The sequence below is a fragment of the Cololabis saira genome, chromosome 11 (assembly GCF_033807715.1).
Source record: "Cololabis saira isolate AMF1-May2022 chromosome 11, fColSai1.1, whole genome shotgun sequence".
NCBI classification, from domain to species: domain Eukaryota; kingdom Metazoa; phylum Chordata; class Actinopteri; order Beloniformes; family Belonidae; genus Cololabis; species Cololabis saira.
In genome coordinates this window covers 26283242-26310346 of record NC_084597.1, presented here as the reverse complement: position 1 = coordinate 26310346, position 27105 = coordinate 26283242, and the positions used below count along the sequence as shown (strand labels likewise).

Here is a 27105-nt window from a genome sequence, read left to right as displayed (position 1 = left end):
CTGATCTGAGGTCGTAGGCGAAAAAAAAAAGCAGAGCGCGAGTGGAGAGGAGAGACGTCTCTCTCCCTCCAGCCCGCGGCTCAGTGCTGATGGGCAGGGAGCTGGGTGGAGGGGGCGGTGATTTAGCGGGTCTATACGTATAGGTCCGCCACCCAACCACATGCGCCGTTTTTGCATAATTATGTGGAAATTCCCAGAAAGCACACAATACATTGAATGGTAAAAGTTCTTTTTTTGGGGTGTAATTGATGTCAAGACACCCAACTAAACACAAAAAATCAAGAAAAATGTGTTTTTCATGTCACAATCCCTTTAATAAAACCTGGAGAAGAAACCAAACCACAGCAGATTTTTCTAAAAAAAATACCATTCTGAAAGAGTTGAGGTGAAGTAACACTGGGAGTAATTAGTATATGTGATGAGTAACATGCCAAAGATAATTAAAGCTGCAAGCAGCGATGAACGGGCCCTCGCACCCTTGTGCACGTTCAGGCGTGCTGCAGTGGAAGCGCTTGTATGACTTGCATGTAGATTCTTCAGGCCTGGACATTTAGCTGATGACACCAGCCACGACTCACTATATCAAACCATTCAAAAGTTATGGGAGAAAGTAGGAACTATCAGATATCGACCAATCAGAAGAAGGGGCGGGGCTAATTCATGCCAATTAAGGTGAATGAGTCAAAACCGAGTCTGATGACACCACCCACGACTCTGTATGTCATACCATTTAAATGTTATGGCAGAAAATAGGATCTATCAAATATTGACCAATCAGAAGAAGGGGCGGGGCTAATTCATGCCAATTAAGGTCAAGTACTCAATACCGAGTCAGATGACGCCACCCACATGTCTTTATCACAACCCATTCAAAAGTTATGGCCGAAAATAGGAACTATGAAATATCGACCAATAAGAAGAGGGGGCGGGGCTAATTTGCACCAAAGAAGGTCAAGTACTCAAACCAAGTTTGATGACACCACCCACGACTCTATGTCAAACCATTCAAAAGTTATAACAGAAAATAGGGACAACCAATCAGAAGAAGGGGCGGGGCTAATTCAGGCCAATGAAGGTCAAGGACTCAATACAGTGTCCGATGACACCACCCACGCCTCTCTATGTCAAACCATTCAAAAGTAGCAGAAAATAGGGACAACCAATCAGAAGAAGGGGCGCAGCTAATTTTCACCAATTATGGTCAAGGACTCAAAACCGAGTCCGATGCTTTTTGGCTTCTATTGTTGCCACGGTAACGCTTCTGACTGAGAAAAGTAATGCGTGTCGTCGTAGGATGGAGACGCACATTTTGATGTATAACACATCTTGGTGCACGTTACGGTTCGGGCCATATTAACTGCCGAAGGAATGTCATAAATTGCACCAAAATTACACGATTAAGTCAAAATGGCCGACTTCCTGTTGGGTTTCGGCCATGGCGCCAAGAGACTTTTCTTTAGGTTGCGACATGATACAGGTGTGTACCGATTTTCGTGCATGTACGTCAAACCGTATTGTGGGGCTTGAGGCACAAAGTTTTCTAGGGGGCGCTGTTGAGCCGTTAGGCCACGCCCATTAATGCAAACCATTAAATATCAAATTTATCGCCAGGCCTGGCTTGCATGTAAAATTTGATGACTTTTGGGGCACGTTTAGGGGGGCAAAAAGGCCCTCATTTCGTCGGAAGAAGGAAAAAAAAAAAAACGAGAACCAGAAAAATTCCTACAGATACAATAGGGCCTTCGCACTGTAAGTGCTCGGGCCCTAATGAAGAATAGAGTGACAACGGATTAGCAGGGGAGGGAGGAAGGACAGGACAACGGAAAGTCACACGGGCAGGTGAGACAATCAGGGAGGACAAATACAGGAAAAAGCAGACAGGAAGGAAATTAATTAAACAAAAAATACTTAACAAAGAACAGATGAAGAAAATATAATTCCTTAAATTACAACAAAACACAGAGCAGAGGTTATAAAGCAAAACCAACAGAAACACTGCTGCTCTTCTGTAACAACCACATTATTTCTAACGTTGTATACAGATGCTCTCATTGTTGTTACATTACAATTTTTCTTGAACAATTTTTAAATCCCATTTAATCAAAGTGGCAGTTTGGTGACTAGTTTAGAGTTTTCATAGCTGTATAACAAAAATTCAAAGTTTTTACAATTTTATTGTTAGTACATGCGTGTGTGTGTGTGCAAACAATTCAAACACTGTTTGAACACTGTTGGACATCTTTTTTTTATTGTTTTGTTTCACAATCCACAATGTTTTTAAAGGAGTTGTGTCATGTGTCACTGTGTGTTTGTTCTGGATATGTATGTTTTAAGTCCCAATGACAAAATGCCTATAGCTCCTAAATAATTGTATGAATGCAACAAATTTTGGTCAGGAAATATTAAAGTATCAACCAGTGGGAGAAGCAACTACTAGTGATTAGGTTTTAGATGTTGAAACTGAGGATGCATTTTATTTAAATGATGCCATGAACACTTTTTATTTGCAGGCAACTTCAGGCAAAGGGATAGCTGGAATCAAATGGTGGAAAAAATCTAAATATCTTGAGCAGCTCAAATCTTTGTACAGCACTCTATGTTTGATGACAAGAAAGCACTGGAGGAATTTTTCAAAACAACTAATGCAGAAATCTTTTAATACAAGACAAAATTAGAAACCTTTATTAGTAATTTTACATAAAAAAATAGGCTTACATTTTTTTAAGTTAATGCACACAAGCAGCCAGTAGCTGTTAGAAAGTATGGGCTATGTCCGCCACCTAGTGGCACTTGTTGGCGGCATGGATCTCAATAAACATATAATTCCCCTGAAATTGCACAACCAAGAAGGTAAGGTTACAATGTGGAATCATGTTCAGTAGATACTTGAGAAACATTGACCTGTTTTTTTCTTGTACTATCATGCTGTATCAAATAAATGTAATACTCATAGTTGGTTCTTCCCATGAGTACTGTTTCATTATTGCGCCATTTCAAAGGAAGTAAAATGAATATAATTTATTTAACGTGAGTAAGGTTGACACGAAATTGATTTGGATCCAAGGCACATTAAGTTAGTTTGTGCATTTGACTACATGAAAGTACAAGGGTGTTCAGAGCATGTGAGTAAAAGAGGAACAATATGTTGTGCAAATACTGTATTTCACAATCATAGAGAAGTGTTGGCCTCTCTCCCAGGCCTTTATCTGTCTATAGCCTTTATGCAGCGTCTAAACTTGTTATCTGGTCCTCATCCAGAGTTGAATACAAAAGTAAAAGTTAACAGAAAACCTCCCCCATTGAAGCAAGACCTCCAAAACTCCCCCAATAAGATGTTTCCTGTTTACTGCCAATAAAACATGAGATTTTATTTACCTATTTTCCTTTTTTCGGAATTTAATGAAACACTTGAGTTTCTCCAGAAAAACTGGTTTTCCAGTAAGCATGACCACTCTAATCATTCCAGTGAGGCAAACATCATGAACATGAAGTGTGTAAATATTTAGGGAATTGCGCAAATATGGGAAAAATCAGGAGTCAGTTTACTGTTACTTACAAGAAGCTGGTGGAAAGAAGAATTAGTTTACATCTGTGTCCATTTAGTGTATGAGTGTTCACATAGCTGATATCCAAAAAAATACTAGAAAAAAATGGGTTATTAGTAATTGTTTATTAACAGAATACATAATTATTACTGCTTTTATAGTTGTTTTAATGCCATGAAACTGTTTAGGATCGTTTTATTATCCTCAATAGGTACCGTAAATGTGTGAAAGATTATCTGATTTTTTTTTTATTATTTTTTTTACAATTTTTTTTATTCTATTGTTTTGTTTTGAATCTTTAACTTGCGGTTTCAAAATTGCACTCACGGCCTGTCTGTCCAAAACTTAATAACATCTTTTTGGCGAATATTTGAGCTTTTTGGGGGGGATTTCCATGCACTTTTCCTGAAAAACACTTGTAAGGTGTAAAACCTACAATTCTTGGTTCAACTTCCAGGATTGTGAATGTTTATAAAAAACCTTCAGCTTGCCCCTGTTGAGGTGGTGTATTGTGGATTTTTTGAGGTGCATTTCGGATAATCATCCTAGAGGTCATCCTCTTTCAACTTCTTTTTTTTATCTACTCTTTATACAATCAGTAAAATTTCCCACTTACTTAACTTAGGTCAGTGGGTTGAGCTGGCACTATTTACAGAAACTATTGCCCTTGTGCAGGCAGCGCAGGTTTGAGTGCCCACCTGTCATTCTTTACTGCATGTCTTTCCCTCTCTCTTTTTTTTAAGGTTCTTGGTCTGATAAATACAATTTTGTGGTTATTGGGCAAAAAAACATAGTTGAAACAGCTACAGTACTTGATAACACTATCTATAACAATATATTTTCATAGCAGCCTCTTATTGCGCTTTGTGATGATGTTCCTAGCATAGTCCATGACTACTGAATGCTGACTCAGTGTTAATAAGACTTTGAGGATGTTTGAGAAGAAACCTACATCTGTGGAAAGGAAGTACTGCAGACCTTAGCATACACTAAAAAATGTATTTCCTATTAAACAGAAAAAGGAAATAAAACTTTGATAACTCTCACAAAGTAGGTAGGAAACAGGAGACCAATAGAAACATCAATGTGCAGTTTTTTTCATGGTTTAATTCAGTTAGGCTGTAAATATGATTAAAATTTCATTTTTCTTTTTGTATTTTTGCCACTTTATCCCAGCAGTTAATTACCTTATTTGTTGCATGATATATGCAGATGTTGCTTTACTTTATAGTTTCAGTCAACATCCATCTGTGGTCAATCCAATGAAATAGGATGTTTAACAATATCATTAATAATCTTCATCTTCAGAAAAATTATTCTATTTACTTCTGAACTTTCATTTGACTGGAAATACTTTCTACACAACATATTTTCATTTTGAATTGTATGGGGATTTCTTATTGTGTATTTGATTTTGTTTTATTTTGTCATTCTGAAACCAAAATTGCAATCATCTATGGAATCTACCGGAACCTGCAGTGGCTGATGTCACCAAGGATATGTGATAAAACATGGTGTGGTTTGGAGTAACTGACGAGTTAAGTAAAGTACGCTTCGGTCACTGCTTGGCTACATTTTGTTTTCTTTTTGCTTTTTTTTCTACATGCAAGAGACAGTTGCATTCTACAATGTACTCCTCAGCAGCACGAAACAGAAGAAGAATGTGTGCCGCTGTTGGCCTGAAGGCCTCCATACATATCTTAATGCAGCTATAAGAAATAAAATCATGAGTCCAGTGTCTGATGCCATGAGAATGGCAAGAAGTTTAGAGCATGAGCCTGAATGCATCATCATAATGTGTTTTGGGACAATTACCTGAAACTCAGTAGCTACATAACATTTTTGTTTGTTTGTTTTCTCTGTGTTATGCTGTACATTTTTCCAGAGGTGTCAAGTAACGAAGTACAAATACTTACCTTACTTAAGTAGAAATTTTGGTTATCTATACTTCACTGGAGTAATTAATTTTCAGACGACTTTTTACTTTTACTCCTTACATTTTCACGCAATTATCTGTACTTTTTACTCCTTACATTTTAAAAACAGCCTCGTTACTCTATTTCATTTCGGCCTTAAAAAAAAAAACTATCCAGTTAAATTGCTCCATCCGGATAGAGTGAATTTGGTTGTGGATGTGGCACAGATGTTCTTGTCCAGTTTCGTTCTTACATCCGTTCCCTCAGATTCCTGCAACTAAACTTGGATGTACATTCCAATAAATGTTAGGATAAATGATAACATGCCTCTGAAGTTTGACTTTTTGCACCATTACCATATTATACTAAGATGCATTCATTTTCAATGGCTTTTGTCCTTAATGGCTTTTTTCCCCCTTACATTACTTTTATTTTTATACTTTAAGTAGTTTTGAAACCAGTACTTTTATACTTTTACTTGAGTAAAAAACTTGAGTTGATACTTCAACTTCTACAGGAGTATTTTTAAACTCTAGTATCTATACTTCTACCTGAGTAATGAATGTGAATACTTTTGACACCTCTGCATTAAAGAAGACATAAAGAACGGCCCCTTTGCACACGAGCTGGGCTTTGTCTGAAGGACGATAATGATGTGGTGGCTATCTGCTGCCCCCTGCGGGTTCTCAAGGGGTACTAGTGATGATACAAGGGGGGGCAAACTAATCTCCTTAATGCAGGCGGCAGCTCTGTGAGCACACACACATGCCCTCACACACCCACACACACAGGCTAAATAAGCTTAAATGTATTTCTGGTACAAAATGTTTAAAAAGCACCATGTGTACTTATGCAAGTACATTTAGCACTTTCACTGAGTCAGACGAAATTTCTCAAACTAAAAAAAGAAGTAAACGTTTATTTCTGAGCTGAGTGAACATTTTTGTCAAAATTATCTTATTTTAAAGTGTATCGCCGTTCCGGTCTGTGAGCTTTTTATGTGGATAAGATTGTGTTAAAATTAAAGAAATAACAAAAAAATATAAAAACTACCTTGTTAAAATCATAGACATAATAAAGAGGTTAAATGGTTAAACCCAGGGGCGAAAATCCCGGGGGGGACAGGGGGGGACAAGTCCCCCCCATTAGTAAAGCTGTCCCCCCCTAGAATAATTTGAGACAGAATTAATAATTTTGGAACAATGCAGTAGTATTTAGTAGTGATGCACAAAAATGAAAATTTGTGGCCGAAACCGAAATCGAAAATAATAATAAACAGTAAAATCTCATTACACTTAAAATAAGAGTCATCACCAGAAAAATAACTTGTTATTTGACAATTTTCACCTGTTTCAAGTAAATTTTCACTTGAAATAATTAGAAAAATCTGCCGGTGCGACAAGATTTATCTTATAAGCAAAACAATCTTGTTCCACTGGCAGATTTTTCTACTTATTTTAAGTGAAAATCTACTTGAAACAGGTGAAAATTGTTGTTTTAAGATCTTAAGTCTTGTTTTAAGTGTAATGAGATTTTTTTTTAACTAAAAATGAGACATTTTAACTAGAAATAAGACAGATATTCTTGTTAAGATATTGGGTTTTTGCAGTGTATTATGTCAGATGTGCTGTATTATTGCCACCTTCCACCTAATACCATTGTTTTGTATTGCTCTAAGAAAGGTCTTCTGCCTGTTTGCGAGATAGAGTTAAAAATGTCAAAATGCTGTATTAAAGGAAGGCTAAAACTTTTATTCCTTGTCCCCCCCTGGATTTATTCTCTAAAATTTTACTGTTTATTGTCCCCCCCAACTATGAAACGGGATTTCCGCCCCTGGTTAAACCATAATAAATGGTTAAAATAGCGTGGAACCTCTGCGTCGTGACGCACTGGTGGGAACGCCCACTTTGGGATGCGTGCAAGCTGATTGGCTGCTAAAGATATCAGCAGCGCAGGCTCGTCTGTGATTGGCTGCGGCTCCCCCGACTCTTACGTTATGCTTACTCCACACACACTGGTGGCTGGAGAGGGAAGACGTAATGGTTTGATTCCCGTGCACTTGCAATGATCGTCGCTGTGACATTACTCGGCAAATCCCTCTAACTGGAGGTGGGATGAAGGTATGTGGTTCAATTTAAACGAATTAAAATGCAGATGCATCCCAGAAACCGACTTTTGAGTGATATCTGTGTGCACAAAGCTGCACAGAGAGGCAGGGAATGCCCCTGTCCTGATGTCAATTCATTACGATTAGTGCTCTTCCGTGCAATTACATCAACAGGCTAAATGTAGATTTCCCTGTTTTGCTCGTGCATGACACCGGGAACATCGTTGCTGTCTGTGCAGCGCTGTCACTTTGTTGTTTTTATTTTTTTTTCTGTATTTTTTATTTCCCCGTCGTGCGTGCAAGCCCGGAAACCTTCCCTCTGCATCTCCATCCGTCCTGATAGACAGTGGGTACAGTGTGTATCCTTGTAATGAGCTGCCTTTGACCCCACTGTGATAGTTCAGTGGACTAAAGCCGACCATTCATCGTCAGGCTGTAATCCTCTAAAGAGATAGAGCTGCGGTCAGAGACAGCGACGCATGTTTGGGAGACGTCTCGGGATGAGAGGAGACAACAGAGGATCACCTCTCAGTCCGAGCTGTGTCATCCAGGGAGTCCTCTGTGTGTGTGTGTGTGTGCAGGGGCGAAAATCCCGGGGGGGACAGGGGGGACAAGTCCCCCCCATTAGTAAAGCTGTCCCCCCCTAGAATAATTTGAGACAGAATTAATAATTTTGGAACAATGCAGTAGTATTTAGTAGTGATGCACCAAAATGAAAATTTGTGGCCGAAACCGAAATAATAATAAACAGTAAAATCTCATTACACTTAAAACAAGAGTCATCACCAGAAAAATAACTTGTTATTTGATCATTTTCACCTGTTTCAAGTAAATTTTCACTTGAAATAAGTAGAAAAATCTGCCAGTGCGACAAGATTTATCTTATAAGCAAAACAATCTTGTTCCACTGGCAGATTTTTCTACTTATTTTAAGTGAAAATCTACTTGAAACAGGTGAAAATTGTTGTTTTTTTTCCAGTGATGAGTCTTGTTTTAAGTGTAATGAGATTTTTTTTAACTAAAAATGAGACATTTTAACTAGAAATAAGACAAATATTCTTGTTAAGATTTTGGGTTTTTGCAGTGTATTATGTCAGATGTGCTGTATTATTGCCACCTTCCACCTAATACCATTGTTTTGTATTGCTCTAAGAAAGGTCTTCTGCCTGTTTGCGAGATAGAGTTGAAAATGTCAAAATGCTGTATTAAAGGAAGGCTAAAACTTTTATTCCTTGTCCCCCCCTGGATTTATTCTCTAAAATGTTACTGTTTATTGTCCCCCCCAACTATGAAACGGGATTTTCGTGTGTGTGTGTGTGTGTGTGTGTGTGTGTGTGTGTGTGTGTGTGTGTGTGTGTGTGTGTGTGTGTGTGTGTGTGTGTGTGTGTGTGTGTGTGTGTGTGTGTGTGTGTGTGTGTGTGTGTGTGTGTGTGTGTAAAAAGCCTGAATTATGGTTCCCCGTTAAATCGACGCAGAGCTTACGTCGTAGGGTACGCGTAGGCTCTGCGTTGGTGTAACGCGGAACCATAAATCAGCCTTAAGTAAAGGTGACGAGGCCACCAGGACGCTGAATGATGGCGATGATGTCATCGGTGCTCTGGTGGTGGCAGGTTTCTGGTGAAAGTTGAGGAAGAGACAGGACTGACATGACAACCAGCCACAGTCGTCATTGCCGGTGTTGTGCCGGATTCAGCACCCCTGCCGTGAAAAGCACCCCCTCGTCGTACACACAATGACAAAAATTATATTCTCATTCCACACACTCACATGAACACTTACTTAGGAGTTTATATTCAATGATAAGTAGACCAAGAAAAAAAACAACACACTGACACTTCAATATATTTATATATACACACTCACACAAACACATACTTAGGAGTTTATATTATATATATTTACAAATATTATGGAAGACAACACAGTAAGCAGGCTATTAATTAATGACATCAATAACCATTTACCTGATTTTTGTTATGTGTGACTGTGATTGTGGGAAAGTATGACTATTGTGGAATCCATGAGCGCATTTAAACATGAATCATTAACACAAAACTGGACGCTAAACAGTGTGTACGACAAAGGGGTGCTTTTCACAGCAGGGGTGCTGAATCCGGCACAACACCGGTGTGCAGCAGCCGGAGTCAGTGCAGTGAGAAAAGCAGTTCACCTGATGTTGCAGCAACAGAGTCATTTGTCAGGAGATGCTGGTTTGAGTAGAAATATTCAGCTGCTGAGCAAGTTTCCTTTTTGTGAAGTTTTGCCCTCTAACACATTTATTTGATGCAGTGCAGGGAAAACAATGACCAATGGGCTGAAACTAAAACAAGTTGTTTTTCTTTGTTTTTGTTCTTTTGTGATGTAAATTCAAAAGTATCAATTTTTACTGTCTCTTCTAAAGACAAAAAGTCTTTAGAATGCCTTTTATCACTCTGATTCTTTATCAGTTCTGTCCAAGTTTCAATGATGAATCAAACACCTAAAGATAAGATAGAGATAAGATAAGATAGTCCTTTATTACTCCCTCAATGGGGAAACTCACGTGTTAGCAGCAGTACACTTAACATATACGCACACACACATGCATGCGGGGAAGGGGGTAAAAAGGTAAAACAGTAAAAGATATATATAATTACAAAATATGGATAGTATATACACATTGCAGTGGAGATAAAAAAATATAAGATAAAAAATAGTGCAAAGGAAGAAAGAAAAACAGTGCAAAAAAGCAGGTAGAATGAGTGTGAGGTAGACAGGTATTGCATGGATATTGCACATATGATTATTGCACCTATGATTATTGCACATGTTATTATTGTCCGATAGCTACTGAGAGCAGGCCTGGTTGTAAAGTGTGATCGCAGCGGGGAGGAAGGACCTGCTATAAGAGGTCTATAACCCCAACACAACTGCTTTACTGAGTCAACTTCTAAAAAGAGCACTTCCAACAAGTCACAACAGTTCTGCAGGTTAAAGCAGTATTATCTCCACTCAACTAAATCTTTGAGTCTGTCACTGCATCATTACGTGTTAAAATAAGCATCTGATATCTGATGGTTTTCAGCACCGACAGGCATCAACTATTACGTTAAGAGGTTTGCAATTCTGTTTCTTCATAAACAATTTGTATCCAGTTTTTAAGTCTCACCTCTAAATACTGACTTAAAAAATATATTTAAAATTCGTTTGCTTTTTTTTTACATAAAGATTAAAAAAAATAATTATAGTTATAAAATCCCAAATTAAACATAAAAAAAAGCAAAACTCTTAAAATTAGCTGTTTGAAACTTAAATTGAATCATCATAATTGTTTGTTTTTTTTATTTTGCTGCAGCAACAAGTAAGACAGTTTTATGGAGGAAAGTTTAAATACATTTATTTTACTCCTCCACTGGTGTTTTTTGTTTTGTTGTTTTTTGTCTCAGCTGGGAGGTTGTGACTTGGCTTTGTAGCAGTCAGTTCTTTATTCATGACCAAAGAAGTTGTAGAAATAAAATATATCTACAGACTACAGAACTATTGTTTAACAAGAGAAAAAGTAAAAGCTGTTGGAGATACAGTACTGTGCAAAGTGTAGAACAGGTATAACATAAAAATGATTAAAAAAAATTGCAAATATATTGTTTATTTTGGTTGATTTACATAATGAAAAGTTAGTGAACAGAAGAGGTGACTTGCGTTACATTTTTGAAGAAAATCTGTAGGTAAGTTGTTACAGTGGAACGTGGTTATTTATGATGTTGGCTGTTTGTTAAGGGTTGCTCTGCAGAATTAATTAATTAATTGCCGCCACTCAGATAGAGATGGGACCGAACCAATCCAGTATGGAGATAGGGATCTAATACTGACATAATTGACTCATCAAAAACAGTGGAATTCTAATTCGAAGCTTTACATTTTTGCTGTTGCTAGATGTAGCCATGCTGTTTAGATGAAGTGTTGTTGCATTTAAATGTGACAATTTGAACAATTTATATTTTTATTTTTCTACAGTTTTTACACTTTTATTGAAATTATTAGCTTTCAAAACAAATGCCAACATCAGTTTAAATCACTATCGGTCCTCAGGAGGCCTATATCAGAAAAGGATCAGAACTCAGTGGCACACTGGCTTAGTGGTTAACATATTTGCCTCATACAAGACGGTTCCTGGTTCCAACTCCCGTCAGGATTCTTTCTGTGTTGCATCTTCTCTCTGTGGATTTCCTCCAGGTACTGCAGCTTCCTCCCACAGTAGATTGTAGGGTGACAAATTGTCCATAGATGTGAATGATTGTATGTTTCTCCCTGCTCCTGCATGGTTGTGTCACATAGGGCATCCGGAGTAAATCTGTGCCCAATCAATGGGCGGATTCCATTGATTCGCTGTGGCGACCCCTCCGCACTGAAATAGTGGAGAGAAAGAGGATCAGAACTCAACAAAAATGTATATCTACAATCAGACACCTACCTGATGGTATTGAATGATGGATAATTATTTGTATTTCTTCACATTATTAAACCTAACTCAATTTCCAGAAATGCAGCCCAAAGCTCAAAAGACTTAATGCACGACTATCATTAATGTACCGCTTTCTAGCCCTTTGGTGAACAAACTCCCTTCTGCTAAATATTTCAGATTTTGACTCATCAGTCCAGAGCACCTGCTGTCATTTATCTGCACTTCAGTTCCTACTTTTCTGTGCATAAGTTGCATTGCCACATTTTTTACATCAGGGGTACGGCTTTTTGGCTGCAATTGTCCCACGCAGACCACGTCTGGCAGAACCTTTCAGGACAGTCGATTTCTGGTAGTTCTTGGCTGATTGCACTTCTGGAAATCCCCTGATTTCTAAGCATCCTGGGTCTTTCAGCTGCTGCGCTACATTTCCTATGTAGACTGTTCCTTTGTGCTTCTTCAAAAGAGCTTGAACATCCCATCTTGGACACCCCCGTCTGTTCTCAAGTCTTTGTCTAGGAGAGACCTTGCTGATGCAGAATAACATGTGTCTTGCTGGTGTTCTCAGTCTTGCCTGGGTTTATGACCTCTGACACTTATCTGTTTCCACAAGTTCACCGTGGTAGGTTGGCTGGTCCTCAAACACTTTAGAGCTTGTTTCTGTTTCAGATAATGACAATATTCGAACTTGTATACAGAATTGAGGGCTATTAGCACCTTTTTCATATAACTGCCTATTCCTACACTTAACTATGATTCTACAAAATTCCTGACTTTGTGCAAATGTACAAAGAAGAATTATTCTATTTTAAAGGCAAATGGTGATCATGTCAAGTATCTATTTGATTGATTGATTTTTTTGTTTCTTTCCTCTGTTTCTTTTTTAAAAGAAAAAAAAAATCAATTTCATATTTTTAAAAGCATTGTTACTCAAATTTTTTTTTTTTTTTTTGCACAGTACTGTATAGATGTATGCAAATGTTTTAAGACGTGTAGAAAAAGAAAGTAAAATACACTTAAAAAATGTATACAGTAAATAAAAATGTACTTTTAAGGGAACTCTGCCTTACTAAAAGCTGGAATATTTTTAACAAACACATTTTTACCCATTGCAGAATTAGCATTAATTCATTCAGGGTGACTGAATGTTTTAGACGCACCAGACATCAAACGTATGGATCACCATTAGTTTGTCATCATTGACCGCACAGGTCTGTTAACCCATCCAGTCATTTCAATCAGGTTGGTTTTAGCAGAGTAACATCTAAAACATGCAGGTCAGCGGCCCGCCAGGATCTTGACCAGGGAACTCTGATTCAGTGAATGGTGATTCAGGATTACTATAGTGCTCACGCATCCAGGCGACAGTCTCAGACGACAAGACTTTTGTGCTGCTCAGACACAACTTCAGTCATACACACAAACTACTGTATTTAAAGTATTTTACTTTCTACAGCTCTTAATTACAATATTATAGCAGATAAAGGAACATTATTACTCATAGTGTCCCAGGGAAACAAAGTGGATGTTTTTCTTTTCCTTTTTCTTTAACTAATTTGGTTTAAATTGAAAAGCAGCTTTTCTGCGTCCCTGTGGAGAGATGGTGTTTTGTGTGTAAGCACACATCTTAAACAGGAAAGACTGCTGTCCAGCATGCTACTTCGGCCAGTGATTTTTTTTTTTCCTTTTTTTCAGTTCTCTAAATTCAAAATCCCTTGACTATTTCATCTTATGAAAGCAGATACTCGTAGATCTGCTGCTGTGCTTTGGAGTGGGTCGCACTTTGCTCCAAATGAGACAAAACTCACTTCAGGGCTGAATTCAAAAGTAGAGGACAAAGTCTGGAGCTTTTAACGGCATCCGCAGGGGCAGAGCAACTTTCTGGTGAAGATTGTAAAATAGTCCAGCGACTGAACAAAAAAGCTTATTAATATACATTATGTGTGCTGGCGAAAGGTCACAAATGCTAGTTTTGCTGCTGGCAGTTTTAGTTTGGGGCTTGGGCATGTGCAGGATCCATCAAACCTCCTTGGTTCATGTGTGTATGTGTGGGTCCATTGTTTTCAAAGAAAATGGCAAAAGACTCTTGATTTTCAGGAGTTTATTTTGTCTGACAGTAATATCTCAAGCCTAAATGAGGAAATGAGTAGCATAGCAGGAGCATGGTATAAAAAGGGCCTTCTGTTTAAATATATATTAAGGTGCACACGGTTTGTGCAAACGGATAGTTTGTATGTGTATATATGTGTATGCGTATGTATGCATATATATATGTATATATATTAAATATAGTAATAATGCACATATATATGCCTTAGATTTTTACCGGCATGGTATCAATCATTAATATGTGTGCAGACAAGGTAGAAAAAAAAAAGGTGCAAACGGTTTGAATAGAGTACAATACAATTTCTATTATTTGGTACATGTATTGATGACTGCATAGATGCATAGACTTTGTCTCAGGATTAAGGCAGCAACAAGAGATGGAGATAATAAAAATGTGACAACTCTCAAAGTCTAATACAATTTATACAGATTGCAACCCTTTTAAAAGAGCACCTTATTGATTAGCTATAGGACTCATGTAACAATGGCAGAGTCAGCAGGGAGAAGATGGACAGGTTTGAAAATATGCCCCTCTTTTTCATCAGACATGTACGTCGTCTTTGCCAAAACTTGGCACTCACCTTAATTAACAATGCTCCTTGTCTGCAGATTCATATTTTGAAAGTCTTTTACACCTGATATATGACTTCGTGATAGTAGGTTGATCTGCTTTTTATTATTTTTACCGCAGTACCTTCATTTATTTGTAAACTTTCATGTGTTTTTATTTTTTTTATAGCTCGGTTTCAAGTCACTAAGATGGACTGATTTAGGATGGACGGACCTGTAGTCGATGATGTTTCCATCAGTGTAATGAAGTGGCTTTTAATATTTAATTCCTTTCCTTTTATCTGAACGTTTAGATGAAGAGAGGGAGGAAACTTGACAGAGAAGGAGGTGTAGGGTGCAAAAAAAGATCCTCTCCATGAAATACAAATATGGATGCTTTCTTTAAAAGGTACTTTTGTAGCCCTGCAGGTCCTCTTTTAGGTGTGAAGTTGCTTTTATGATGCTGTAAGATTTGTTTGGATTGTTTCATTGGCAGTTTTACAATGCAATTGGAATAGTGCTTTTGAATTCATCATAAACAGATGGTTAAAATGTAAACTTTAAATAGTTGGAAAACAAGGAACAATGACTTCCTATTCTTTCACTGCTGCTTTGACCCTGTTGACGCACAGCTTTACATTTCTGGTTCCTTGGTCAATCTAGAAGCTATACTGGCTATGAGTTTTTGGCAACATGGCAGCTGTGCTTAGTGTGATTGATATCCATAACCCTGCCCCTAACCTCTAATATAATCGGTTGCGAGTTCTGCGCCAAGAAAGTGGTGATGATGGCATCAGTTCTTCAGGCCCGGCATCAGTGCTTTGGAACCGCTGCCAAGTCAGGCGATGCATCTCTGGACCAGCACAAAAACCACTTTGGTGTTAAATGAGACCATGTGAGCCGCAGGCTCAGTCTGAATACCGCTCCTGAATGTATTTACCTGTCGAACAGTGTTAAACTTGTTTCATGTTTCATTGGTACATCTCATGGCTCAGCATGTCCTTTAAGTCACACTATTTTCCTGATAAATCTTGAACATGTTCTTGTTTACATTCAGAAGTGATATAAACTCATACTGGAAGTAGGGCTGTTCGATTAATCGATTTTAAATCGTAATCGCGATTATGTAATTAGAACGATGTTAAAACTTGAAAATCGTAAAATCGATTTTTCACTTTTTTTTTTATTTTTTATTTTTATTTTTTTAATACCTTGTCTGCACACATATTAATGATTGATTGATGGAAATACCTCTCAATACCTGCGACAAGTGCCCCATCGGAGAGGCTCTTTAGTGTAGGAGGGGGCGTTGTAACATGCCACCGGGCATCCCTCAAGCCAGATGCCGTAGACCGGCTTGTGTTGCAAAAAACTTGCAAATGTGAACAGCAAATGTAATGAGTGACATTACACACCTCTACCTCCTTCATGGGTTGCATTATTATTTAGCATGCAAAGACCCAGTTTAGTTTAATTAGAAAATGTCTTGTTTTATTTAATGGAAATATAACTTACTGTATGTTTGCAAGTGCTGATTTGCTGATTTTTTTTTTTCAGAGATAAAACTTTATATTTTATTATATTTTTTAAAACTTTTTTTCAACTTATTTTAAAGAGTTTTGCACTTTATTCATTCATTTTTGGTTTAATAAGAGCAAAGTTTGCACTTAAAGCCCAATGGGGCAAATGTTCAATAAAAAAACAGCATATTTGAAATCATTTCTTTGCCTTTTGTCAATTCACAAAATAATCGTAATCGAAAATCGGATTTTGAGAGAAAAAAATCGCGATTTTATTTTTGGGCAAAATCGAACAGCCCTAACTGGAAGGTTTGCATGTTCTCTCTGTGGGTTTTCTCAGACTTACTCTCATAGTCCAAAGACCTGCATGCGCACAGGTGTTTGTCTCTGTGTGGCCCTCTGATGGACTGACTGTCTTCTGGATATAAACAGATGTGAAAAAATGAAAGAATTAACATATAAACCAAATAGCCGGCAGTGCAGTGAGATCCAACTGCCTGTTTTCCAAACCACAGATTGGCCCGTAGGTTTTCTGAAGAGTGGTTTAAACCCAATTTTTGCGACTCTGATTGTCCCAAAAATAGGCAAATGGGTGGAACGAACAAGTTTGTCAGGTCGTTGAAAGATCCCATGTAACTCCAAACAAATCAAGCTTGCTATTTATGTCGGCTTTAGCTTATTAAGCACTGATGGTAACTAGGTTTTATTTGTAGTCAAATCTGTCCATCCATCCTCATTTCACAACTAAAACGACATTTGAAATGAGAATTTCAACGACTGACTGACTGCAGGCTCGGTCGGAGCTCAGCCCTGGTGGAGGACTGGGTAAATGTCGCTAGTCGACCTTTTGGTTGCTCTCCAGTTAGTCGATCTGGATATGCCCAGGCCACTTCAAAGGCCAACCCAGGGCAGGTCACAATGGTGCAATTAGTGCAGTTAACAGCATAACATCAAATGATTAGGCTCTGTTAAAGCAGCACAATGTAACTTTTCCACCTTAATCTAATATTTCCAGAGTCATTGTGATGGTACATCAACTTACAACAGGTTTAATGACCGCTCTGTCATGGTCTGAGGGGTCTGTATCACCTTCACTGGCACTATGTAACTTGGAGGTGGATGGTAGGAACCCTGCCACACAACTGGTAAAGCACTACCGCTTTTGTCCAAAGGAGCTGCCAAACTCAACAAAAGCTGAAAGTTACATTGTGCTGCTTTAAGTCTTTTAGTCGTAGCTCACAAGTAAAGCTCAGTGGAAGTGCCAAGTAGCTAGCCGTTTCATGGCTGCCTCCTCAGCTCCCAACTTAAGGCTGCAAGCCGATCTGTCAAATATCGTTTCATTCACTCCCCATTTTTGAGAACCACGGTTTAGCCTAAACTGTTTGGTTAGTTTCTTTTTTGTTGTTCATTTTTTTCTTTAAAATGTCCCATACATTTTTTTATGATGTCATGTAGGGCTGGGCGATATATCGAGATTTTAATATATATCGATATATTTTCAAACGCGATATGGTACGAGACAATATCGTTTATATCGAATTTTAAAATATTTTTATTTTTTTTTTATTTTGATATAGCTTGTTTTGTGACAAATTGACTTGAATGTTTTATTTGAGATTTGCACAAATGTTTTGTTATTTGCACAACTGTCAACCTCAGTGGAAAAGTCTGCCTGTTACTGCCTACATTGTATTAATTGCACAGTGTATTTTAATGTAATTGTTATGCAGGAAAGGGATATTTGTTTTATTTTATTCAAGAACCATTTTTATTCTATATATGCAGGCAGTTTATTTTTATTTCATTTGTTTTATACATTTTGATATTGTGCAGACCTCTGTTAATAAAGGTACCTGTGTGACATTTGGCACGAGGCTTTGTATTAAAACTGACTGTTTTTTTAAGGGTTTGCCTCAGGAAAAATGAAGCTAACAGAGATGCTATGCTATAATGCTTTGGGGGAAACCCCAATAATGGCACAGAAAAAATATCAATATATATCGAGTATCGCCATTCAGCTAGAAAATATCGAGATGGGACTTTTGGTCCATATCACCCAGCCCTAATGTCATGTTTTCTGTATCAGGTCATCTTCTATAAAGAAATCGATACTTGCACAAAACCCTTTTAATAGTCAACTCATGCAGTTAAAGTTAAAAAAAAAGAAGAAAAAAAAAGAAAATGCTCATTAATTTTATCAAACTCATATTAGTTAAACAGTCTGGTCTGTGTCAGCTTCAGTGACCCAATTTAATGATGATCTGCGTTCCTAGATGCCAATCGCAGATTTTTGAATTTTGATCTCCAAAAACTCATTTTATGAGGTCAGACAAATGTTCATCCACATGAGCTTTTCCCCTGTGGGTTGTTCTATTTTAGTCTGAGCCTCGGCCACTATCTTCTGCTTTCAGCTGTGTGTGTGTGAGTGAGTGAGTGTGTTATATGGGCTAGATTGTTTTCTGGTCATATTCCAGCACCAGTCTGAGAAACATCTCAATTATTTGCCAGATGTCTGACATTCAAGGTTCCCATCAGATGTGACAGAGACGATAGAAATATATATTTTAATTCCCAGAGGTGCTAAAGTAAACATCCCTGTCACTTGTTTGCTCTATATTCCCTGCCTGCAGAGCTTTCAGTGTGCTAATGGCAGTGACGGAGGGAAGATCGAACTCCTGGCTAAAAGCCGAATCAGTCTGATTTTTCATGGCCGGACTGCAGCAGATCCCCATCCTGGAGAAGGCAGTACATTTTCCTGTTAGTGTCTTCACTCCCAGATGAGAGTGGTCCTATCTAACCAAGGAAACTGTGAAGCAGCAAGACATTAGGTCACATTTATGCCACAGGCAAGTAATGCAGGTTGTTATGCATCATGGTGTTGCTGCACATGCAGAGCTGGAGGAGGTGTCCTGATGAAGTCAGATGTTGTGGACTGACTACACAGACGAAAAAACAACAACAAACAGCAGAACAAAAATCTCAGATTTGAAGTTTTACCACTTTTCTCAGCTTTACGTGACTTTAGGAGACGTATTTTCAGTTTTTTGAGTGATTCAAACTGGCTTTTCCAAAACATCACCTCTGAGTTATAGTTTTTTGGGCCATTTCTCTGTTTTCCATCTACATTTGGTCAGTTAACTAAAAGATAATGAAGGTTTGAGCTTTGAAGATGCATCCTCCTGACTGTCTTCCTGTTGTAAAACAAACTTTCTGTCATTTAGATCTGACTCCACAAATAGTGCCAGGTTCCTAAGATTACGTAACGGGTCCGTAAGTAGATAGGTGATGTCGGATCACAGGGCATTTGTGACAAGTCGGGGCAGAGCAGTGTCTTTAAGAGGAGAAGTGGCAGGATCCTGTGAATTCCATTGTCTTCTGCACAGAGCCGGGAACCACAGAGGGCTTACATTATGCTCATGTCAGCTATTGATTCTGTGGGCCGGGAAACAACAGAAGATGTATTCTCTCCTCCCTGCCCATCCTTCCTCTTCTCATCTGTGTCCAAGGAGCTGTGGCTCCCATCTCGCCATTTTTCTCCGTGCCTCTCTGCACCTGCAGGGCAGAGTGGCGTCTTGACTTTTAATCTTCTGTATGATTCGCCTTTTGAAAAATACAAAATATCTCCATACATTTGCTATAGCTCCTTCATCTTGGACAGATTTCCAGTTGATCAATGAGACATACAGAGACAAATAACTGTGCATATTCATAATCAGTCTTGCAGGCATTTTCAGGATCACCTGTCCAACACGACTTACTTGTTGTTGGACTGATGGAGGAATGAGAGCTTGCAAACTCCGCAGCCCATCTTAGATTAGCCACAATCCAATTTAGTGATGCCTAATGGTAGCTAACATACAGGACTGTCTCAGAAAATTAGAATATTGTGATAAAGTTCTTTATTTTGTGTAATGCAATTAAAAAAACAAAAATGTCATACATTCTGGATTCATTACAAATCAACTGAAATATTGCAAGCCTTTTATTATTTTAATATTGCTGATTATGGCTTACAGTTTAAGATTAAGATTCCCAGAATATTCTAATTTTTTTAGATAGGATATTTGAGTTTTCTTAAGCTGTAAGCCATGATCAGCAATATTAAAATAATAAAAGGCTTGCAATATTTCAGTTGATTTGTAATGAATCCAGAATGTATGACACTTTTGCATTACAGAAAATAAAGGACACACAATATTCTAATTTTCTGAGACAGTCCTGTAGCACTTAGGACTTGTTATACTTTACACTAAAGTTCACTAGTTTGGTAACTTCAGTAATGAACAACAAAGTAAAATGAGTTGAGTTTTATTTAATCTATTTTTCCCATCTGCAACTGCAAGAAACACAAATTACAGCTCCCATTTGTCTACAAACTCAGCCCAACTTTTAGACTTTTTTCAGAATCTCAAAACTATGAACAATGAAAATAAAAGTAAGAAATCAATGTTCCAACTTGAACTTTGCTTTCCATAGGTTACTCAACTTTTCACAGTAAAATATTTTAATAATTTTACTCAGACTTTGTCTACACTGTAGATTAATAAATACCTCCACATTGACTGACATTATAAATGGCACAATTTGCTAATCAATTTTTACCTAGTCAGGTAAAAAGAAAATACACCCCCCATCTAAATGTTACTTATCAGGACATCATTTTTTTTAAACAAGTTCTTAAAATGTATCAAATACCAGCTCTGATGAACAACAACGCCTATTGTTTTACACTATCTCGCTATTTAACATGAACTGAGTTAAAATGCAGTTTTTATGTCATATTGTTCAATGTTTTGGGGGTTTGCACTTTGACTGGGCCCATGCAACACCTTGAGTCTTTCCTTTTATAGTAAGTTCTTTTCAGATTCAGGATATTATGTTTTTGCAACACTTATACCCACTCGTACTTGTTCAGTCTTCCTCTTCGTGTATTTTTACTTGTATAAACTTTAGTATGCTAACAGGATTCTGTAAAGTCTGAGATTTGGCTCTTGAGCTTTTTGCAGTTTCTGCAGTGTGCATTACCCAGTTTGACCCAGAGTCAAACTTCCCACGTCTACTCCCAGGAAGCTTGGCAGCTGTCTTGAAAGTTTTTCTGCATGTAAATAAACTTTCTCTCTGCAGAATGATGGATTTCAATTTTATACTTTTTAAAATGGTGTCATAGTCATTCCCAGTTTGATGGGCAGCAACATCTGCATCAGTGCTTATGCATTTTCTTCTTGACATTATGTTTACACACACCTGAATGCTAGACTTGAAAACTGTTAAAAAAAAATTAAAAAAAATTCACTGGGTTTGTATGTGTATATTTATGTATGTGTATGCATATGTATGCGTATATATATATGTATATATATTAAATATAGCAATAATGCACATATATATGCCTTTGGTTTTTTACCTGCATGGTATCAATCATTAATATGTGTGCAGACAAGAGAAAAAAAAAACACAAATTACAGCTCACATTTGTCTACAAACTCAGCCCAACTTTTAGACTTTTTCAGAATCTCAAAACTATGAACAATGAAAATAAAAGTAAGAAATCAATGTTCCAACTTGAACTTTGCTTTCCATAGGTTACTCAACTTTTCACAGTAAAATATTTTAATAATTTTACTCAGACTTTGTCTACACTGTAGATTAATAAATACCTCCACATTGACTGACATTATAAATGGCACAATTTGCTAATCAGTAAGTCAGGTAAAAATAAAATACACTGGGTTTGTATGTGTATATTTATGTATGTGTATGCATATGTATGCGTATATATATGTATATATATTAAATATAGCAATAATGCACATATATATGCCTTTGGTTTTTTACCTGCATGGTATCAACCATTAATATGTGTGCAGGCAAGAAAATAAAAAAAAACCCTGATTTTATAGATTCATTTATTTGAAACAAATTAGGTAAAATTTCGAGGAAATATGTTCAGAATATAGGGGTGGGATGACATCTACATAGAAGCTGAAGTTGAAGAAGCTGATACAGAGCAAAGAACATACATATACTGTATGTTGAGTTTATGATCCATAGACCTGAAACATTGTGTCGATTCTAAAAAAAAAATTGGCACTGAAGTTACATTTTTATCTGAACAAAGACCTTTTATTGGTTTTACGTGTGTTTTAATCGTGTATTTGTGACTTTGTTCCCTGCAGGCAGGGGCATCGTCCATGTGGGCGTCATGCTGTGGGCTGCTGAACGAGGTGATGGGTACGGGAACGGTGCGGGCACAGCAGCCGGGGTTTGGAGCTGGGGCAGGGCCCTTCCGCTTCGCCCCCAGCGCAGGGTACTCCACGTACCCCCCCACCAGCTCAGGGAGCACTGGGCAGCTGTGCAAGGCCTGTGGACTGGCCTTCTCTGTCTTTAGGCGCAAGGTAAACACTGGTGAGAGTGAGTAATCAAAACTGATGGCAGTGGGGGATTTTTATTAAAGAGGCAAGCCATGAAATACCAAACACTAAATCCAACGGGCTTTTGTCTGTTATGAACCATAAACACTGTGTATTAATACAAATCCCTTTGTTTAAACTGACTGTTATCGTTCCAAATGACCTGGCTCCACTTCACTTCACTTCACTGCAATGAAAAATCTAATTAAGACTGGAAAAGTGTTTTAGGAGTCAAATATGGTTTGCATTTTATTTACATTTAAAGAACTAGAATTGAAGGTAAGAGTGAGCAAGGCTGAAGAGCAGGGTCAAGGTGACTCGAGGTGAAGAGGGATCAGATATATTGAAACCTGAACTGAAGCAATGAGCTGCTTTTCAGTATTTACCCTTCGGGAGGAAGAACAGCATATTACTCTCCTGCCTGCAGTCACACATATCTCACACCTACCCTGAACCCACAGCCTCCACATCACAACTCCACAGTCCGTCCTTGCAACTCAGTCATGGCTCTTAGCCCAGTCATATCATCTTCTTCCACCACAACAGAAATGCCCTCTTCCTCTCTGCTGTTAGACAGTCAGGTGAAGAGACCTGGAGAGACTGAATCAAAACAAGGCTAAAGGTGCAGATTAAGTCTGTCTCAAGGTCCTAAAAGCCTGCGTGAACCATCTATACGAGACTCTCCAGTATAACCTGACCTTGAGCCAGGAGAAGGTTTCAGTAGTATGGAAGACATACTGCCATGTTCCTGAACCTGAAAAGAACTAAATCCATGTACCCTTAGGGCCCGATTTACTAAGATCCTAAATAAAGAGTACTAAATTGCGTGTGCACTGAAAAAGTTTGCGCGTGCTGTTGTTGTGTGTTTTGCGGGTGATCAACTAAGATTGCGTGCACAATTGATAACAGGTGCAAACCTCAGTATTTAAATGAGGTAATGCGTGTCTTACGGTTTGCGGCGCAAACTTTGCGCCATGGAGAGTCTGGATGGAAAGCAGGATATAGTCGCAAGCGCAAAATGAAATTTGACGAGTTGGAGTTAGAGATATTAGTGGAAGAGGCAAATTGTTGTGCCGTATTCAGCACCCCTGCCGTGAAAAGCACCCCCTTGTATATTCAATGATAAGTAGACCAAGAAAAAAAACAACACACTGACACTTCAATATATTTATATATACACACTCACACAAACACATACTTAGGAGTTTATATTATATATATTTACAAATATTATGGAAGACAACACAGTAAGCAGGCTATTAATTAATGACATCAATAACCATTCACCCGATTATTGTTATGTGTGACTGTGATTGTGGGAAAGTATGACTATTGTGGAATCCATGAGCGCATTTAAACATGAATCATTAACACAAAACTGGACGCTAAACAGAACGTGACACGGAATGCGAATATCATTTTTGTCAGACGAGGGGGTGCTTTTCACGGCAGGGGTGCTGAATACGGCACAACACTGGGGTATGACTGCAGAACAGGCGCACAATAAGAAACACTTTTTTCTCCATGAAAACACGTGATTTATTTATTATCACAAATAAAAAAATGAATGTGCCTCCTGTGGCAACCTTCTGCTGAATAATACTCGATTTAACATTCAAATAAAATATTTCTCCTTTTGCATGTGGAGATTAGCACCTTCCTTTCGAACGTATTAAATACAGACGCAATCACAATTCACGCAAAAACTTTCAGGCTTGGTAAATCTTATTGCGCGTGGTAAATGGACCAATTTGCATCTTTCCCTCCCAGTATTTAGCGATTTCTGGCGGGTACGCCCCATATTGATTATTCATCAGGGCAAAAGTACTAAATGAACAGCGTGTGCTATTTTGCTCATTTGAGAGACGCAGTCCTCTTTGCACGCTGTTAGTAGATCAGCTGGCACTTTGGTTTGCGGGTGCTGTCAAGTTTGCACACGTTTTTACACACGCAAACCTTTAGTAAATCGGGCCCTTAGTGACTATAAACCAAATAATGTTGCACTTCTTTTAAATCCTAGAGAGACTTGTTACTGGGTCATCTAAGTAAGCTACTTCTATGATCCTGTTTAGTTTGCTAACCATCCTGATGTTGGAGTTGTGGCATTAGTGGTGGGGGAAATAATCCTGTCTTGTTTAGGAACAAGGTAAAGAGGATGGATGCTGCAAAAAGAATTGGTACAGGTCATTTCTGCCATCTGCAATAACCGTACATAATGACTCCTCACAATGATTAATGGCTCTTTTTATCTATCAGTTTTCAATAATACTGTGTATATACCGAAACTGCATAATTTCCTTTTGGGGTCAAAAACGTATTCTTCAATTCATCTCAGTTCGAGCTAGTTCAACCTAATCTATATTTGAGGATAGGTTTCCTGCTATTTTTCAATAACATGCAAGACTTCTGGCATTTCCACAGTCACAGTCCAGTTCAGATCTTAATGGTCCACTAGATCTGTCCGTCCTCGGCTTTCTCTTGGCTCATTGCTCCATATGCTTTTTTTTTCATCATTCAAATGGCAGTTGCCTTTCTTTTTGTGGGTCGACTCCCATTTGAGTGTCAGCGTGATATTTTCATAGTCTGGAAAAGACCTGCTGGGGGATTAACAACAACCGATTGAAGAAAAGCATCTGTTACGCTGGAAATGTGCTCCTGTGCGCTCCAGTGATAAGAAAATGTTTTTCCACCATTGCTGACCTGCTTTCCTGCCCATTTGATGTGTCAATCTACTCAGTCGCTCTATATCCGTGTTAAGATTGTTAAATGCCAAATATCACCTGGAGCCACAGACAGTTTATGTCTTTTCTGCTTATTCTTCCCCAAAAGCAAATAATTTAAGATGGAACTTTTTATTACTTGTTAACAATAATTTTGTTCATCGTAAGAAATCAGTCAGAGCTAGGGGTGGGTATTGGGAAGGACCTCACGATACGATACGCATCACGATACTTGAGCCACGATACGATACACATTGCGATATCCCGATTATGCGATATCCCGATTATTATATTCTACATAGTTCACCGAAAAATTTTAAAATGCATTACACATCTTAAAATCCAAGTTGTATATATGTACATCAGATGATAGTGATGGATCTTAAAATCTTGCACGTTCATCAGATTATAGTGACAATTCATGGGACAAACTGAGTCAAAACAATGTTTTATTATAACTATACAAGCTAAAGTTACAACATATTTGTATATGTTTTTCATATTATTTACATCATATGAAATTAACATTAAATTTAGTATGAGGTTGCTTTAATTATGTGGCAAATGATAATAAACACAAGAAAGATGGGTACTAAAACCAAGGACAGGCACAGTGATCAGTCAGTATAGATATAAATCCATAAATAAATAAACCTCTGTCCATTATTTTTCATTTTTTAAGGAAAGGCAATTGTGTTATATAAAAAATAAATTATAAAATGAAATAAAACGTGAAATAAAACCGGAGCTCAGTGCAGGGCCCTCCCAGGGTTGGTAGAGAGTGGCAATGCCCAGGACGGTCACTTAGGTAGGAGCACTGGGTGATATAATGGAAAAAAGATCGGGGATAAAAAATATTTAAAAAATAAATAAATAAATAAAAAAAAAAAAAAAATCGATATTCAAATTTTAAATATCGATATTGAATCGGCTGGAAAGGTATCGCGATATATTGCCATATCGATATTTTTGCCCACCCCTAGTCAGAGCCAGGTGACAGAAGAACAAACGGAAAAGAACGCTGGCTAAGAAGTTTATACTGTAACAATGTTGTGGTAAGGCTTCACAGTCCAAAACCATATTACTGTTTTATATATTACCAAATCCAAATAGTGGGAACACTGTATAAAATGTAAATAAAAGCAGAATGTAATAATCATCAAAGACCTCACAAACGCATCTTTCATTCACAATAGCACATAGAAAACTTGTCAGATGTTGAAATTGAGACATTTAACTATGTCATGAAAAACGTTTGTTCATCCATCGATCCCATCCCTAAACAGCGGCGCCTGGAGCTCCGTCTCCCCGGCCACCTCCTCTAGGCCTTCCAGGCGGGTTTGATAATACCAAGTCATTTCCAAGCCAGCTGACAGATGTAATCTCTCTGGTGTGTCTACCGAGTTGAACTTGGCTCCATTTGTATGAAGGACTGGATGGCATGTAGCAACAGAGCCAGTCATTTATACTCCCAGAGCACCCCTCTCAGAATACTGCACAGGGCACGGTCAAATGCCTCCTTGAATTACCACCTTATCATGGGGGAGGGGTTTGCCTCTCTAAATGATCCCAGGACCTCAGGACTAGCAAGAAAAAATAGTCCTGGGAGATGGTCCAGGCCAAGAGTGATTGTATGGGGTCCCACCCTGGAGCCAGGCCTGGGGAAGAGGTTTGTTTAAAGCGCCTGCCTTCTTCTATGGGCCCCATCAGGTATAGCCTGGAAAAATGGTGTGTGTCCACTAGGGCTGTTCGATTAATCGATTTTAAATCGTAATCGCGATTATGTAATTA

General features: G+C 38.1%; 1 protein-coding gene across 2 annotated transcripts in view; it reads left to right on the top strand.

Moving 5' to 3' along the window:
• The first annotated feature begins 7471 nt into the window (after positions 1 to 7471).
• rnf34b (ring finger protein 34b) overlaps positions 7472 to 27105 on the top strand; it is a 34162-nt gene continuing 14528 nt past the window's right edge. For both annotated transcript variants that reach the window (XM_061734209.1, XM_061734208.1), the window contains exons 1-2: positions 7472 to 7581; positions 22361 to 22579. In XM_061734209.1, the coding sequence (XP_061590193.1) occupies positions 7576 to 7581; positions 22361 to 22579 (225 nt within the window). In that variant the 5' untranslated portion in view covers positions 7472 to 7575. The remainder of the gene's footprint in view (positions 7582 to 22360; positions 22580 to 27105) is intronic.